This window comes from Eucalyptus grandis, chromosome 2 (assembly GCF_016545825.1).
Source record: "Eucalyptus grandis isolate ANBG69807.140 chromosome 2, ASM1654582v1, whole genome shotgun sequence".
NCBI lineage: Eukaryota > Viridiplantae > Streptophyta > Magnoliopsida > Myrtales > Myrtaceae > Eucalyptus > Eucalyptus grandis.
In genome coordinates this window covers 8,817,960-8,836,438 of record NC_052613.1, presented here as the reverse complement: position 1 = coordinate 8,836,438, position 18,479 = coordinate 8,817,960, and the positions used below count along the sequence as shown (strand labels likewise).

The window sequence follows — 18,479 nt, the reverse complement described above, 5'->3', positions numbered from 1 at the left end:
AGAAAGTCACGACAGATAAGGGTAATTTCATACATTGTTCGGAGGCCTGTTAGCCTTGGCACTTTAGCACGCTTTGTCGCAACCACAAAAATTTTGGCCCATTAATTCGTCTCTCCAGGCTTTGAAGGTCTTCCCTTAGGTAGAATAAAATTCTAACCAATTGTAATTTCTTAACTATGGTCATCGTCAATTGACTTTCCTAGGCCAATTAGAGATCTACAAATTTTAATTTACTGATAAACACGTGCCAAAATTGTTAAAACGTGATAAAAGGAAAATTATAATTGCCATAGAGAAATTTACTAAACGTCATTCAAAATATGGCAATTTTTGCCAATGGTGACAAGCAAAGAAATAAATTATAACTTGTTAGTTCAACCATTCCATTACAATGGCATAAGAAATGATCCCAAAACAATTCTTAGCAACATTTTTCAGTAGGACAACATTAAAATCAAAGGAACTCAAAAAGATGACACAAGAATTTTGGACATGAACGCATTCAACACAACTCATCAAGCCATCATTGTTTGACTCATGGGCGGCATCATGGCAACCTGCTGCTGCTGCATCTGCTGTTGTCTCTGAACGTTGCCCACCCATCCTGTCCAAAAGTGAAGCAAAAGAATGAATCATACAATTCTTCAACTGGACATGAGATATGTCTGAACTCTTTTCAACTTTGAATGTTTGTTCAACTGGTTTGTCCTCGTAAACCTTGCTAAATAAGAATCCTTTGTATAGCTATTGTAAGTTGACTCTAAGAAGGAGTAATCAATTTACCAATGGCGGGATCCCAGCCTCGGCGATTAAGTTCTCTGTACTCTTGGCAAAGAGCACAGGGCTCGCACAGGAAGTGGACGATCCAATCCGGAGCAGGCGACTCCACCAGCCCAAACTTGCTCCTGAGCTTCGATCGGAACGTGCATGAGTAGATGCATGGCAACCCGATGAAGCAGCCGATCAGCGCGTACATCATTCCAGCCGTCGCACAAGCTACGATCATCACAACACGCCAAAAAAACAATAAGTTGTGCAAGTGATTTCGGTCAAGACATGATAAGTTGTTTCTTTCTGTTCTTTTTCCACTTACTGGTTGTGCCGTTGTCTATGAGCTCTGCGACCTGGCCGAACGTCAAGCATGGGAAGAGGCACGTTATAACAGCTGAAACATGAGAGACATAATACGTATTAGATACTTGATCCTGATAATATATGTTGTCATTGCCACGTAAAACTAAATTACTCATTTGTCAAAACGACGAACCTGAAGAGCAAGGGAAGACATTAGAGATGTCATGAACGTCAGTATTAAACTAACTAGCCTTACTTATCATCGTGACACACATACAAAAGTACGACAACGATGCATTTCCACAAAAACAGCCCGATTTGGATATGAGACTGTGAAAAAACGGTTACATCATTTCTTTGGTAAATTCGTGTGATAATCTTACCGTTTAAGGGGTCGTCCATGCAATCAAACAGCCCTGTTGTCCATCCTTCGGTGTTGACGTTGCCCATCATGTTCGCCTGCATTGGAATGCCCTGAGCCGTGCCGTTGTGTCCCTGGACTCCCGGCTTGATCGGCGAAGGTGGCACCGCGGCGTACTGCACTCCCCCGCCTGCCGGTGGTGGGAACTGCACAGGCTGAGCAGCCGACTGTTGTTGATAAGCTTGGGGAGGAGGATACGGCTTCGGTGGTGGCAAGTTTGGAGGGTATGCCTTCGGCGGTGGGAACTGCACTGGCTGAGCAGCCGATTGTGGTTGCTGTTGAGGAGGGTATTGTTGAGGTGCCGCCGCCATCGGAGGGTAGGATGGCTGCTGCTGCGGTGGATAAGCCCCTTGATTTTCATAGGCTGGGTTCAATTGAGGGCTTTGAGGCGGGAACTGCGCCACAGGCTGAGGGGGCGGTACCGTGGCATAGGCCTGGTTGAATTGCGGCGGTGGCGGTGCATTCTGCGCTAGGCCAAACTGCTGTTGCTGCTGAGGTGGTTGGAACTGTTGCTGCTGCTGCTGCTGCTGCTGCGGGTCATTTGCAGCGTCGTTCTGCTGGTATTGTAGATTCGGGCCGTCGTTGTTGCCTCCGGATTGGAGGGGCAGATACAGCTGGTCGGGTTGTGGGTTCGGATTGTAGTAAGCTGGGTTGTTGCTGTTGCTGTTGCTGTTGCTGTTATCATCGTATGAAACCTGGACATTATACTGAATTTGGACATTGCAATCTGCTTGGTCTTGCTGGTAATTAGAAGAGTCTGCTTCAGGGTTTCCCATTGTAGCAAACTCGAGAGCGAGAGAGAGAGAGAGAGAGAGTACTGGAGAATATACAAATGCATGAGGGTGGAGCTCTTATATTGTGAGAGCTGGTCGTGCTAAGATTGAGATTCATTCCCACTTGCTATATAAGATATGACAAGTTGTAGTTGCAGTAGGCAAAGCTTTGATGAGAGAGAGAGAGAGAGAGAGAGAGAGAGAGAGAGAGTTGACGCTGACTTTTGAGGGGGATGATAATGCTGCTGCTTTGGAAGGCAGCGAAGTCAAGAGCCTCCGCGCAATTACGGACTGATCCCATCGTACTGATCATTCCAATCCGTTTACTTTGACCGAAACGACGGTGCATGAGAATACTAGTTGGGCCCCCACCCCCATGTGCCATATATATCTATAGATCTAATCACAATTCTGTCCCCCAAAACTTTTTTTTTTGTCTTAGAAAAAACCCACAACTTTAGGTCCAATTCCGATTCTGACTTGAATCTTTTTTCTTTTTTTTTTTATCTCTGAAAAAACCTTAAATTTTAGATCTAATCCTAAATTTGTCCTAAATTTTGTTTTATATCAAATAAAAATCACAAACTTTCAATCTATTCCCAAATCTACTCCTATGGTCTAGTCCCAACTTGACGCGGTATTTCACATCAATAAGGTGACATGAAAATTTATCTCTAAAATGAAACCATTCTAGGATATGAAAATTAGGATTGCTAATGGTAATTTTTGGACAAATGGCTAATGGAGGCAGATTTGGACTAAAATAAAAATTAGTGATTTATGTCTTAAACAGAAAAGAAGAAGTTCAGGACAGATTTGAAACTAAATCTAAAGTTTTGAATTTATTTTTTTTTAGTATAAAAAACGTTTGAGGTAAAAGTTAAATTGGATCTATATGTATAGATATCTCGAATCCAATGTGAGCACATCAATTTGGATCATGCCTCCACGTAGTCTAAATAATGTGGAATCCGATGACATTTAATTAGCTTTTCGTATTAGACAAAAAAAAAAATTAGCTTTTGGGGATTGCTATCTTTTATTTATTGGGGAATGCTCGCTTCGTGGAATTAATTTCTCGATATTTCCGAGATTTGTTACCCATTTTCTTTGTTTCTTCTAAGGAGATTGTTCCTCTATATATAAATCTATGTGTGCGATGTAAATCACGATGATGGCAAAAGCATTTTTAGGGTTACAAGACGGATCAAGCGTCCCTTGATGATATTAATGCTTTGTCAATTGATCAGAAAGATAGAAGCTCATGAACCCTAGAAAATCAAAGGAGGAGAGAGAACATTTGATCATTGAACACTTAAAGTCAAGCGGGTTGCATTCCTTCTGTCTAAAAACAGACTGTCCACGCCCCCATGATTCTAATTAGATGGTAAGCATTAATTACGCCAATTATTGAGGGAAGGAGAATATGTTGTTCCTATTCCAAATAAGGATCGGAACAAGTTTGAATTCCGTATTGCTGAAAATGGGACGTCGGTTTAGTTCTAAAACTTGATGGGATCTCAATCCTACCTGCTTCCGGAATTTCGGACAGCAAAGAGAACGAAATTAAACTCGACTTGCTCGAATTATGGCTATGGCTGATTAAAGATATCCTTGTAGGAACTAAAGGGAGATTCCACATTGCTTGTTCATTGATTCATTCGTAAATATATGTCTATACATTGCTAATTTACTAGTCCATCACCCTTCATTATCCTTTTCTTCTTCTTGAGGGATTTTCATCACCAGAAAGAGGAAGAGGTAGAACCCTAGTAAATGATCTATTATAGGGTCATTCGATGAGCTCAAGCTAGCCTACATATCCCTTACCACATTTAGAGTCAAAGGCATCAATGGAGGGACACAATTTAGCCGCACGAAATAGATGTTACAAGGAAGAAAGTATTCGATTAGTTCATTGCATGTATTAAACCGAATTTGAACTGTATAATTTGGTGGATCACACGTGAAATTTATATGAAATTTGACAATTCAAATTCAATTTAGTATAGATAGTATACTAGTTGTATACTTGCTAGTTGCTAGTTGTCAAGAGACTTCCTCTACTAACTAAAATTATTTGCACGACCGTGAAGCTCGAAGTCAAAGTCAGCTCTCTCTCTCTCTCTCTGAGCTGAAAGAGACGAATAAACAGTTGTCTTAAAAATCAAGACTGGAGCTGAATAGTCATATCAAAATGTTAATCTCTACTCAAACTTGTTATGCAGTAACTAAATAAATGGCGAGTTCTTCCTCCGTATAGTTGACGTTGACCTAGGGTTTTTTGCATGTTTCACACAGGGTACTTTGCTTGATTGTAGGATGGTGAACTGTTTGTCAGTTGACTTCAACGTGTTCCTATTGCCCTGAGGAACATGTTCTCGGGGAGAGAGCCTGAGAAACAAACACGAAGCTTCGATCCCCAGTAGAGCGTTCACCTTTTTCTTTTTCGCCAGGTTTCATTCATGGATTGCACGATGGATGAATCGACAAGTCGCCGCTGCTCTTTCCCAAAGGTAAAGGAGCAGGCACAAGGAACTATAACTGTGAAAAGCCTTGTAGATTCGTTCTTATAATTCGATCCTTCCCAGTAAGACTTGACATGTTTGAAATTTAATCGCTTTTACGCAAGAAGGGGTGACCACCCCCAGTTGCTAGATCTAGTGTCGAAATAGAGTAGGGCTATAACCCGTGTTGATAAGGGCTAAGATTTTCCAGTAAAGCCTTCTTGTCTTCTTTAATATAATGTTATCTAGCTTTCATTTCCAGTATTTTCCATCTTGAAACTTATTCTAGTTCAACCAACTAAAGAATTCATGCAGGTAACGAGAAGGAAGTAGAAGCATTCGGGTAAATTTTGATGCTATCCACACCGAGGAAGCAGATGGCGGCACCGCCTCTCCAAAGCAAAAGAAGATTTCAAGAGACACATCACAAAATTCCACCTGGTACCAAAAAAGATATAACCATGGAAGTTGGACAATAGTTTCAAATTTGGGAATCAAAGCTTTGGTGTAATGGCTACTCATCGTAACGAATGCCATTTGATGATGAGAGATCAATGAGACATCGAAATGGAGGAATTCAGAGATCAATGAGACATGGAAATGGAGGAAATTCAGAAATCAAGTGTTGTAGCTTCAAGAATGTTCGGAGCTCTATGTGGCTCTAGAGCACCATCAACAGCATTGTGCCTCGAAAGATGAAGAATTAGCAAATAGAGAGGATGGGAGACTGCCATTACTACTTGAACTATAAAGCCTATCAGTGTCATAGGGTCGATGGCTCTAGCTCCTTGTCGAAAGATTCTTTTCCATACACAAACCAGCCTACTACTTCTGGAGGAAGCATTCTTCAGACAAGTACCCACCAATATGCAGTCCTGTCGAAATAAATGTAATTTTTTTTTTTGGGAAAAAACCACCAAAAAACCCCAAATTTTGCTCAAAGTGATCAATTTACTCCAAACTTTTTTTTATGACATGAAAAACCTTGAAATTTGCTAACCATGACACATTTATCCCAAACATTTTTTGTGACACAAAAAATTCTGAACTTTCATTTGTGTGACACATTTACCCTAAATCATAAAGGGCATTTTGATCTTTTTACTTTTAAAAACTTTTTACTTTTTTTCTTCTTCTTCTTCTTTCTTCCCTCCGCTAGCCATGATGGAGCTGGCAGAGGGAAGCCGGCATCCAACGAGGGCCACCCTCGTCGGCGTCAAGCAAGGGTGGCTCTCGGTTGGGTCGGGCAAGGGCCTCCCTCGCCGGTTCGGGTGAGGGGTGCCCTCGCTCGGCGCCGGCGAGGGCCGCCCTCGCCCGACCCAACCGAGGGCCACCCTCGCCCGATGCCAACAAGGACACCCCTCGCCCGAGTTCAACAAGGACACCCCTCGCCCAACATTGGTGAGGGCTACTCGACCCAGCCGAGGGCTACTGACACCAGAGAGGGCGGCCTAGCCAGTCTAGGCGAGAGCGACCCTCGCCCAACGCTGGCGAGGGCAGCCCCTCGTTGGACGCCAGCTTCCCTCCACCAACTCCACCAGGGCGGTGGTGAGAAGAGAGAAGAAGAAAAAAAAACATAAAGAATAAGATGAAAATGCCTTTAATGGGGTAAATGTGTCACAGTTTGTGAAATTTGGGGTTTTTCATGTCACAAAAAAAAAAGTTTGGGGTAAATTAGTCACTTTTGGCTAAATTTAGGGTTTTCGTGGTCTTTTCTCTCTCTCTCTCTTTCTCTTTTTAAATATAAGGGTTTTAGTCTAACGTATTGCATTAGTCTTAGTTCCTTAGATGGAGGGAGGGATTGATTTCAAATTAAGGGACCTGAAGCAAACACCCGACCATTATAGATGAGTTGAACTAGATCAAATAGGGCATCCAATTGCAAGATTAAAAGAAAAAAAAAAGTGGTAGCAAGAACCCGTCTACTTAGAGATAATAGAAAACTAAAATCTTCAAGTTCGTCAAGATCAATTTTGGGTGTGTTGAACATAGGTGTCTAATCCATTTGTGGAAGACTTGTCTTTTTAGCTATGAACAAATTTAAGCAACACGGTAGTCAAAACAATCTAAATAATGGAGATGGAAAAGGGAGTGGAAGGAACCACCGCCCGCAGTGGCAGCGCTGGCTTTGCGCTCTCACCTCATTTGGGAGGGGGGTAGTTCAATCCCAGCACTGTCGTTAGGGATTCTTAAGTGTGACGCCCTAATGGTGGGTCCTAGGCTAGCACCGCCCCTAGTTTACCTCGCCGGCTGCCGACTGTACGGAGGTTCCAGGGTCATAAAAAAAAAAGGAGTGGAATGGCAAATACATATAATAGATGAGGAAGAAATATGACAAAACAAATTTAACCTTTGAATCTGTTTACGCTGCCTTGGGGTAAAACTAATTTTGTCAAGCCTAGCAATGCTCCCAAGATCATAGATGGAATTCATCTTTGTGGGTCAACGGTTATGGGTCAATCAAAATGTATCACCATTTTGTGAAAGGAAAAATCTTCAAATGCGCAAACTTACTTTCTAAAGTGATTAGTAGAAGCGATTTCAAAAGAGACCCTTTTTATTATCCGATTAGCAATGGACCTACGAGGTGCTTCCTCTTGGCGATCTCCTTGGAAGAAAGTATTAGGCTTTTATTGTGCACTCCCAACAAATGGTATTAGAGCTGATGGTTTGATTTCTAGGCAAGTGGGCATTGTAGTATAGTAACGCGGCCTCATAAGTTGGTGTAGAAGGATATTTGAATTAAGGAAGAGCGGGTCAAACACTAAAATCATATGTGATGGGAGAATGTTAGGATGCATGTGTAAATAAGTGATGTTAAAAAAGTCCCACATCGGAGAATTGACATGGTGTAGAGTAGCTAATATATTATAGTTAGCCAATAACCCACTGACTTAAGCTTTTAAGTGGAAGTGGGTCAAATTAAATATATTAACAAGCTCAAACTTAGGCTCCCTCTTGGAGATCTCCTCAAAAGAATGTATTGGACTGCAGAAGTGAGAGCCTTCTCCACACACACTAATTAGGGGCAAGCATGGTTCAAGTTCTTGAGAGTTTTCTCCACACACGCTAATTAGGGGTGAGCACGGTTCAATGGTAGAACCCGGAACCTAAGAAACCGGACTGGTAGGAACCTGTAGATTCTAAGTTCTAAGATTTAATGAGGAACTTGTTTCAACGGGTAGGTTCAAAATACCTCTACCCAGAACCTAAGAACCAAATTGATAGGAACCTGTAGATTCAAAGTTATAAGGTATGATGAGGAACCTATTTCGACGGATAAGTTCCAAGTTCTTGACTAGAATAATCTGGAACCTAGAACCTAAAACTTGGAACAAATTTTAACATTTTTCTCGGTCCATGCCTTCGTGCAATCCTCTGATATTTCATGTTGTTCGATAATAAATGTATAATTTGAAAGTACTAGTTTGAGTTTGAGTTTTATGACTAACATTTTAACTTTATTAGTACTCATATGTTTAATATATCTAAATATGAGTTATAGTTAGTGAAGTGTAACTATTTAAATAATAATATAGGTGAAACTTAGATAAACACTGGAACTGACCCTAGAACTTATGATAGGGTAGGTTTCAGGTTTTTTGGTATGTAAGATAGGTTCCAAATTTCAAAAGATGAGAAACCTCTCCCAACAAGTAAATTCCACGTTCCAAGTGGAGCCTACGTGAAACTTGAGGTTGCTAACTTCAAACTAAGCCTCTCAACATCAACGTACCAATGCGTGTAAGACATATATACAAGAATGTGGAATTCCTTTTTATTGAAAATGGGACGTCGGTTTAGTTCTAAAACTCAATGGAATCTCGATCCTACCTGCTTCCGGAATTTCGGACAGCAAAGAGAGCGAAATTAAACTTGACTTGCTCGAATTAGGGCTATGGCTGATTGAAGATATCCTTGTAGGAACTAAAGGGAGATTCCACAATGCTTGTTCATTGATTCATTCGTAAACATATGTCTATACATTGCTAATTTACTAGTCCATCACCCTACATTGTCATTTTCTTCTTCTTGAGGGATTTACATCAACAGAAGAGGAAGAGGTAGAACCCTAGTAAATGACCTATTCTAGGGTCATTAGATGAGCTCAAGCTAGCCTACATATCCCTCCCCACAATTTAGAGCCAAAGGCATCAATGGAGGGACACAATTTAGCCGCATGAAATAGATGTTGTTGGGAAGAAAGTATTCGATCAATGTGTTGGATGTATTAAACCGAATTTGAATTGTGTGATTTGGTGGATCACACGTGAAATTTATATGAAATTTGACAATTCAGATTCAATTTAGTACAGATATCATGCTAGTTGTATACTTGCTAGTTGTCAAGAGACTTCCTCTACCAACTAAAATTATTTGCACGACCGTGAAGCTCGAAGTCAAAGTCATCTCTCTCTCTCTCTCTCTCTCTCTCTGAGCTGAGAGAGAAGAATAAACAGTTGTCTTACAAATCAAGACCGGAGCTGAATACGCATATCAAAATGTTAATCTCTACTCAAACTTGTTATGCAATAACTAAATGAATGGGAAAGCTCTTGCTCCGTATAGTTGACGTTGACCCAGGGTTTTATGCATGTACAGTATTTATTGCGAAAAGTTCACGCAAGGTACTTTGCTTTATTGAAGGATGGTGCACTGTTTGTCAGTTGACTTCAACGTGTTCCTATTGCCCTGAGGAACATGTTCTCGGGGATAGAGCCTGAGAAACAAACACGAAGTTTCGATCCCCAGTAGAGCATTCACCTCTTTCTTTTTCGCCAGGTTTCATTTATGGATTGGAAGATGGATAAATCGACAAGTTGCCGCTGCTCTTTCCCAAAGGTAAAGGAGCAGGCACAATGAAATATAATTGTGAAAAGCCTTGTAGATTCGTTCTTATAATTTGATCCTTCCCAATAAGACTCGACATATTCGAATTCTAATCACTTTTATGTAAGAAAGGGTGACCAATCCTAGTTGCCAGATCTAGTGTCGAAATAGAGTAAGGCTATGGCCCGCGTTGACAAGGGCTAAGGTTTTCAAGTGGAGCATTCTTGTCTTCCTTAATATAATGTTATCTAGCTTTCATTTTCAGTATTTTCCATCTTGAAACTTATTCTAGTTCAACCAACTAGAGAATTCGTGCAGGTAATGAGAAGGAAGTAGAAGCATTCGGGTAAATTTTGATGCTCTCCACACCAAGGAAGCACATGGTGGCGCCGCCTCTCCAAAGCAAAAGAAGATTTCAAGAGACACATCACAAAATTCCACCTGGTACCAAAAAAGATATAACCATGGAAGTTGGACAATAGTTTCAAATTTGGGAATCAAAGCTTTGGTGTAATGGCTACTCATCATAACGAATGCCATTTGATAAATCTTACCTATGATGAGAGATCAATGAGACATTGAAATGGAGGAATTCAGAGATCAATGAGACATCGAAATGGAGGAAATTCAGAAATCAAGTGTCGTAGCTTCAAGAATGTTCGGAGCTCTATGTGGCTCTAGAGCACCATCAACAGCATTGTGCCTCGAAAGATGAAGAATTAGCAAATAGAGAGGATGGGAGACTGCCATTACTACTTGAACATAAAGCCTATCAGTGTCATAGGGTCGATGGCTCTAGCTCCTTGTCGAAAGATTATTTTCCATACACAAACCGGCCTACTGCTTCTGGAGGAAGCGTTCTTCAGACAAGTACCCACCAATATGCAGTCGTGTCGAAATAAATGTATTTTTTTTTGGGAAAAAACCACCAAAAACCCCAAAATTTGCCAAGAGTTATAAATTTATCCCAAACTTTTTTTTTTGTGACATGAAAAAACCCAAAATTTGCTAATTGTGACACATTTACCCCCCAAACATTTTTTGTGACACAAAAAACCCTGAACTTTCATTTGTGTGACACATTTACCCTAAATCATAAAGGGCATTTTGGTCTTATTACTTTTAAAAACTTTTTTTCTTTTTTTCTTCTTCTTCTTTCTTCCCTCCGCTGACCATGATGGAGCCGACGGAGGGAAGCCACCCTCGCCGGCGTCGAGTAAGGGTGGCTCTCGGCTAGGTCGGGCAAGGGCCTCCCTCGCCAAATCGAGTGAGGGCACCCCTCACTCGGTGTCGGCAGGGCGACCCTCGCCCTACCCAGCCGAGGGCCGCCCTCGCCCGACGCCAACAAGGACACCCCTCGCCCGAGTTCAACAAGGGCACCCCTCGCCCAACGCTGGCGAGGGCCGCCCTCGCCTGACGCCAGCGAGGGCGGCCCTAGCTAGTCCAAGCGAGAGCGACCCTCGCCCTACGTCGGCGAGGGCAGCCCTCGTCGGATGCCGGCTTTCCTTCGCTGGCTCCACCATGGCCGATGGAGGGAAGAGAAAAGAAGAAAAAAAATAAAAACAAAAAAAAAAGAATAAAACGAAAATGTCCTTAATAGGATAAATGTGTCATAGTTTGTAAAATTTTGGGTTTTTCATGTCACAAAAAAAAAGTTTGGGGTAAATTTGTCACTTTGGGCAAATTTGAGGTTTTTTGTGGTCTTTTCTCTTCTTCTTTTTTTTAATATAAGGGTTTTAGTCTAATGTATTGCATTAGTCTTAGTTCCTTAGATGGAGGGAGGGAATGATTTCAAATTAAGGAACCCGAAGCAAACACCCGACCATTGTAGATGAGTTGAACTAGATCGAATAGGGCATCCAATTGCAAGATTAAAAAAAAAAAGTAGTAGCAAGAACCCGTCTAGTTAGAGATAATAGAAAACTAAAATCTTCAAGTTCGTCAAGATCAATTTTGGGTGTGTTGAACATAGGTGTCTAATCCATTGTGGAAGACTTGTCTTTTTAGCTGTGAACAAATTTAAGCAACACGGTAGTCAAAACATCTAAATAATGGAGATGGAAAAGGGAGTGGAAGGGCAAATACATATAATAGATGAGGAAGAAATATGACAAAACAGATTTAACCTTTGAATCTGTTTACGCTGCCTTGGGGTAAAATCAATTTTGTCAGGCCTAGCAATGCTCCCAAGATCATAGATGGAATTCATCTTTGTGGGTCAACGGTTATGGGTCAATCAAAATGTATCACCCTTTCGTGAAAGGAAAAATCTTCAAATGCGCAAACTTACTTTCTAAAGTGATTGATCGCTTCAGAGACCCTTTTTATTATCCGATTAGCAATGGAACTACGAGGTGCCTCCTCTTGGCGATCTCCTTGGAAGAAAGTATCAGGCTTTTATTGTGCACTCCCAACAAATGGTATTAGAGCCGATGATTTGGTTTCCAGGCAAGTGGGCATTGTAGTATAGTAACGAGGCCTCATAAGTTGGTGTAGAAGGATATTTGAATTAAGGAAGAGCGGGTCTAACAATAAGATCATATGTGATGGGAGAATGTTAGGATGCATGTGTAAATGAGTGATGTTAAAAAAGTCTCATATCGGAGAATTGACATGGTGTAGAGTAGCTAATATATTATAGTTAGCCAATAACCCACTGACTTAAGCTTTTAAGTGGAAGTGGGTCAAATTAAATATATTAACAAGTTCAAACTTAGGCTCCCTCTTGGAGATCTCCTCGGAAGAATGTATTGGACTGCAGAAGTGAGAGCCTTCTCCACACACACTAATTAGGGGCAACATGGTTTGAGTTCTTGAGAGTTTTCTCCACACACGCTAATTAGGGGTGAGCATGGTTCAATGGTAGAACTCGGAACCTAAGAAACTGGACTGGTAGGAACTTGTAGATTCTAAATTCTAAGATTTAATGAGGAACTTGTTTCGACGGGTAGGTTCAAAATACCTCTACCCAGAACCTAAGAACCAAAAGGATAGGAACCTGTAGATTCGAAGTTATAAGGTATGATGAGGAACCTATTTCGACGGGTAGGTTTTAGGTTCTTGGCTAGAATAATCTGGAACCTAAAACCTAAACTTTGAACAAATTTTAACGTTTTTCTTGATCCATGTCTCCGTGCAATCCTCTGATATTTCATACTGTTCGATAATAAATGTATAATCTGAAAGTACTAGTTTAAGTTTTCATTTTATGACTAAGATTTTAACTTTATTAATATTCATATTTTTAATATGTCTAAATATGAGTTATAGTTAGTGAAGTGTAATCATTCAAATAATAATATAGATGAAACTTAGATAAACACTGGAAATGACCCTAGAACTCTTGACAGGGTAGGTTTCAGGTTTTTTGGTATGTAAGGTAGGTTCCAAATTTCAAAAGATGAGAAACTTGTCCCGATGAGTAAATTCCACGTTCCAAGTGGAGCCTACGTGAAATCTGAGGTCACTAACTTCGAACTAGGCCTCTCAACATCAACATACCAATGCGTGTAAGACATATATACAAGAATGTGGGATATTTCAACAACCACAAAAATAAGCATTATGTCATTCCTGACATTTTTCACCTTTGAGTTTACCAGAATATTGCTTATCGTTTACTTCTATTTTTTAGTTGCTTTCGTTTCTCGAGTTTTAAATTGAAATTTCTTGGAGCTCTTTCTTCCTAAGCGGGTATAGCCTTGAAGCTCCATTTGTTTCATGAAATAATTAGTTAATAACAAATATTTTCATTATGGACAATAATTTACATATTTGGTCATTCATTTTTGTGAACAATACAAATGACTGTTTTTTGGAAAATATTTTTTAGATAATTTATTTTCCATTAAACAAATGCAACCTAAGATTTTCTTTTGCGTTGTAAAGATCCACAACTTCCATAAGCGTGTCCACCCTGGCTACTTGTCAATGAATTGTTAAGTAAGAAATATCTTAATCAAGAAAAAGAAAGAGTAGATTGTCGTTTGAACATAACGAAAAGTAAAAGATTCTTTCGTATTATGTAAAGGCATCGACTAGAAAGAAAAAAAGTATAAAGAAAGAAAAAGTAACGAGCTTCTGTTCATAATTTCTTAATTTGACCGATTCCTTGATCTACGAAAAATGAAATATAAATCTTGGATCAACTAAACCCTCTCGGAGGTTTGCTTAAGGATAAGAAAGAGGAATCTCATATAAATACCATGGAATAAGGTTTGATCCTATTCATGGGATTTCCCTACTGGCCAGGTCATTTCGGGGCAAGCGGATAATTTATGATAAAAAAAAAAAAAAAAAGAGGAGCTTCGTTAAAGGACGTAGAGAATTAAGAATTCTAATTTGTTTCAATTCAAAGAAGTAGCATGCATCCCCGTCATCTTAAATTGATGAGTAAGCTTAGTTCATTTAAATATATAGAAAGTAGGTTGTAGTTTTGAACATAACCAAAAGTAAATGATCCCTTCGTATTAGTGCACTTCTTCAGGTAAGCACGCATCCTTGTCATCTCAAATTAGTGACGAAATTTTTTGTATTTGTAATAATTCATTCTATTTGGCTAATATTAGCTAGCCGGCGCTGATGTGAACACTAGTTGTTTGGCCAACACTATTGCAGCAATTTTCTAATAAATATTTATTTATTTTTTTGATTACTTATTTATTTATTTACTTTTATTTTTATTTTTCTTTTTCTTTTTCCCTCGCCGACCACTAGGCGAGGAGCATGAAGCCCTTACCAACTGTCAACGAGGGTGAACCTCACCATGGCCTTGCTGGTCAAGGGCGAACTTAGCCTCGCTAGCAGCTAGCAAAGCCATGGTCACCTTTGCTCACGACTTGTAAGGTGGCAACCAATTGGTTGCAAACTTCCCTTTAAAGGGCCCCAATTGCCAAAGTGAGTAGAATGGGTCCGACATTTGATTGAGCAATCGAAAGGATCAAGGTGATGTCGGGTTTGGACGTGGCTTCGCCTTCCATCTCAAGGCGTTGCCACAGATGAGGCAGCCTTACTGGAGCCTCGCTAGCCATTGTGGGAAAAAAGAAAAAGAAAAAGAAAAGAAAAAGGAAAATAAATAAAAATAAAAATTTGAAGAAAATAAAATAAATTATTAAAAGATTGCTATGTTAGCGTTGGCCAGACGAACGGCATTCACGTTAGCATTGGCCTCTCTCTCTCTCTCTTACTTATATATATATGCGTGCGCATGCACGGGGTGAGCATAGTTTGATGGTAAAACCTGGAACTTAAGAACCGGACCACCAAAAACTTGTAAGTTCGAGGTTTTAAAGTATATAGGGTAGGTTCCAAGTTCCAGCAAATGAAAAACTTATTTTGACAAGTAGGTTTTAGGTTTCTTGGAAGAACTAGAACCGAGAACCTAGTACTAGAATAAGTTTTGATATTGTTGTTGGTCCATGTCTTTGTGCAATTCTTTGATATTCCATGTCGTTCGATGATAAGTGTATAATCTAAAAGTACTAATCTGAGTTTCCATTTTATGACTAAGATTTTTACATTATTAATATTATATATTTTTGTATGTCTAAACATAAGTTATGGTTAGTGAATTATAATCGTTCAAAGAATAATAAATGTGGAACCTTCGTAAACCCAATAACCAATCCTTGAATCTATGACATGGTAGGTTCCAAGTTCTACAATATGTAAGGTAGGTTCTAGATTCCAAGTAAAACTTATACGGAACCTGAAATTGCTCATCGCTATACTCTTTCAAGATGGATCGGGGTCAATAGGTCAGCATGATGAAAGGGATAGAATTCTCTAAGGTAATTTGCCTGCTATCTTCTTCATAAACCGCAATATCAATATGTACCAAAGCTTAACACTTCTTATCATCGAGCACATCGCACGAATTCTCGAAGGACTCTATTAACACGAGGACGGGAGACGAATCTTTCTTTTATCCAGTAATATAAAACTAGAGAGTGGTGCATTAACCTTAATTTGTACAATAACATGTATTCATTATTATGATCATTAAAAAATTAACAAGGTTCAACATTTTGAGCGGTGAATGGAACTCAAGTTCTGTATAGCTTCAACGGTTCTTTTGCAGGAACTGGATCATGAAGAGACCGATGGACGCATAGGGTATACGCACTGTTAAAGAAGCTTGTGCTATATCTTGAAATCGCCACAAACCTCTGCGGGTTGAAATCACGGGGATGTCTCAATGTTGAAAGTTTGTAAACAGGACCACAAAATGAGTAAAGAAATGCGAACTGGCGCGAACATGTCTTTAAGATGTGCTTTCTTTTATTTGTTACGTGACAGCATTCATGTGCCTAGTCAAATCTCTCTCTCTCTCTCTCTCTCTCTCTCTCTCTCTCTCTCTCTCTCTCTCTCTCACATAGCTGCTGATGAGATTGCAGCCATATCCAGCTGTTCTTGGAGTACTTTAAATGAGAAGTAGTCGATCGTTTCGTCAAGTTAGTGGTAAATAATTTACATATATTTCTAGGTTTATCAGGAGAAAGATGACGAGCTAAACCAGGTCTTCGCTTATATATAACGACTGAAGAAAACCATAATGGTGTATGTAGGGTTCTGTCTCCTCTCCTCTCTCTTCTCGATCGTTATTCTCTTTTTTCCAGGCGGAGACAGATTTGAGACCCGAAGATGTACCCAAATAACGCGGGTGGCAATGACCAAAAATCGCCTCCGCCACCAATGATGCAAATGCAGATGCCGATGGCTCCATACCCTCCGGCGGGGGCGGTCCCCGAGCAGTGGACGACGGGTCTCTGCGGTTGCTTCGAAGATTCCTCCAATTGTGAGTGCTTTCCGCCTTCATATATGTTGTCTAATTTCAAAATTATGATGAACCAAGTAGAAGTACATCATCATTCTGATGAAACTTTCTAGTTCTAATACGCAACATAAGCAATCTATCCATTTATTTAACATCTTAAAAAGTTCAGCTCATGAACTGATTAATTTCTATATTCGTTTACAAAGGCTTCATCACTTGTTGCTGTCCCTGCATCACCTTCGGCCAGAACGCTGAAATCATAGACAGAGGAGCCACTTGTAAGTGCAAATTTAAGCTCTGAACACACCATATCTATTAGTTCTTCTCTATCAGTCGTGCCAAAATTGTTGACTAAAACGTTCCTCGAGCCTAATGAGAACGTACGTGTGTGATGACAATATAATTGCAGCTTGTGGCGCGAACGGGATCATATACTACTTGCTCGCCCAAGTGGGCGTCGTGTGCCTGTATACGTGCAGTTACCGAGCAAAGTTGAGGGGTCTACACTCGCTGCAAGAAGATCCATGTGCCGATTGCCTCGTGCACTGGTGTTGCATGCACTGTGCCCTTTGCCAAGAATATAGGGAGCTCAAAAACCGAGGATTTGACCCTTCCATTGGTAAAAGTTCTTCTGAAATCGAACCGCGATTGCCCGTGTGCTCTTTTACTTAACCATATTTGCTTGACCAAGCTAATTTTGGTGAAGATTATGTATTATTTGCCATTGCTACGCGTCTCACAATGCTGAACAACATACTCAGTATGAGTTGATCTCATTTTCCGTCATTTTAGTAGCGAATCGTTATAAGCGGTCTTTGCACGTAAAAATCGACGCCGCACGAGATCTATTTTGGTTGAAGATGGTCAATTTCTTTCTCTTTTGAGCTTCCAGCAACAAACTGAAGTTATGTTCAACCTTTTCTGTCTTAGCTAATGTTGATAATCAATGTATTGACTTAAGCTTTTCCTTTTGGTGATTCATGATGTGATAAAGGCTGGGTGGCCAATGCCCAGAAGATGAACCAAGGTGCCGCGACGATGCCTCCGATGACTCAGGGCATGGGTCGTTAACTTTGCTTTCGAGGTCCATCCGATCCACAAACTGTCCATGTGCATTTGGCGTAAATGTGAGGTTCGGGAGAGCTTATGATAGTCGATCATGAGCCGAAAGAGTCCCCTAATTTATTCGCTTTTCCTATTTTTGCCCAAAAACATGATTGAATGTCTGTAATAATTTGTTTCATGGCCCACTTGTTCGCAGTTTTAGTTGTATCGCCCTTGTGCTGATTTGTTGTATTGGACATTGGAATTGGTTGTGTTAGTTTGGAGAGGGACATGCGTATGAGGACAAATCAAGCTTATCTTATGCATTTTATTTTATTTTATTTTATTTTATTGTCGTCTCAGTAGAAATCTGAAAGAGCTGGTCAATGTTAAAAGCTGTTGATAAAGAAAAAGTTACCGGTCATTTGATTTTTCGGTAATTTGGTAGTAATATATTGACAATTTTATAATATTACTAAATCTTTTTGGGAGTTCATAAATTGTCAGCTTGTTTTAATCTTTCACTAATTTTTACTTATCTTTCTTACCAATGCCTTAAATTACCAACTTCCTTATGAATTTATCAATCTTTCTTTAAATGACTTACCAACCTTTTCAGATTAAATTAGCAACTAGTTCTTGAATTAATAACTCTCATATGAGTTACTTATCAATATTTATTTAGTTTTGTAGTTTACTAACTTTTGTTATCGTTTACCAATTTTTATTTGTCTCTCTTACAAACGATTTAAATTTGCCAACTTTATATAAGCATATACCAACTTTTATTTGTGTGGCTTACTAGTTTTTTCCATTAGGTTACCAAACAGTTTTGTTATACTAAATCTCATTTTAGTTGTTTATTGCGTTTATTTGTTTTTCCTTTAACTTACCAACTTTCTATTGAGTTACCAACTTTGCCTTATTTACCAACTGTTGACACCTCAATTTTAATTAGGTTAATTTTATTTTATTAATTTTTTATTTTTTTGGATAAATAAGATAATTAAAAAAACCAAAAACAAACAAAACAAAGCAAAAACAAAAAAATTGGC

General features: G+C 39.7%; 2 protein-coding genes across 2 annotated transcripts; one reads left to right on the top strand and one right to left on the bottom strand.

Moving 5' to 3' along the window:
* Positions 1-415: 415 nt before the first annotated feature.
* Positions 416-2,348, bottom strand: LOC120290366 (protein PLANT CADMIUM RESISTANCE 6-like). Its single transcript, XM_039306404.1, has 4 exons — positions 1,458-2,348; positions 1,094-1,165; positions 784-996; positions 416-604 (listed from the first exon to the last, which is right to left on the bottom strand). The coding sequence occupies exons 1-4, from the start codon at positions 2,269-2,271 to the stop codon at positions 516-518; spliced, it is 1,188 nt and encodes a 395-aa protein (XP_039162338.1). The 5' UTR covers positions 2,272-2,348; the 3' UTR covers positions 416-515.
* Positions 2,349-16,185: 13,837 nt separating this feature from the next.
* Positions 16,186-17,773, top strand: LOC104421566 (cell number regulator 10). Its single transcript, XM_010033559.3, has 4 exons — positions 16,186-16,401; positions 16,587-16,658; positions 16,790-16,999; positions 17,375-17,773. Exons 1-4 carry the CDS (start codon positions 16,248-16,250, stop codon positions 17,449-17,451), a joined length of 513 nt encoding a protein of 170 aa, XP_010031861.1. The 5' UTR covers positions 16,186-16,247; the 3' UTR covers positions 17,452-17,773.
* The last annotated feature ends 706 nt before the right edge of the window (positions 17,774-18,479 follow it).

Coding starts and splice junctions, on each gene's coding strand:
- LOC120290366 (XM_039306404.1), bottom strand. CDS start 2,271: ATGGGAAACCCTGAAGCAGACTCTTCTAATTACCAGCAAGACCAAGCA. Junction 997..1,093: donor CATAGACAACGGCACAACCA/GTAAGTGGAAAA, acceptor TGATGATCGTAG/CTTGTGCGACGGCTGGAATG. Junction 605..783: donor AGGCTGGGATCCCGCCATTG/GTAAATTGATTA, acceptor ACTTTTGGACAG/GATGGGTGGGCAACGTTCAG.
- LOC104421566 (XM_010033559.3), top strand. CDS start 16,248: ATGTACCCAAATAACGCGGGTGGCAATGACCAAAAATCGCCTCCGCCA. Junction 16,402..16,586: donor CTTCGAAGATTCCTCCAATT/GTGAGTGCTTTC, acceptor TCGTTTACAAAG/GCTTCATCACTTGTTGCTGT. Junction 17,000..17,374: donor AGGATTTGACCCTTCCATTG/GTAAAAGTTCTT, acceptor GATGTGATAAAG/GCTGGGTGGCCAATGCCCAG.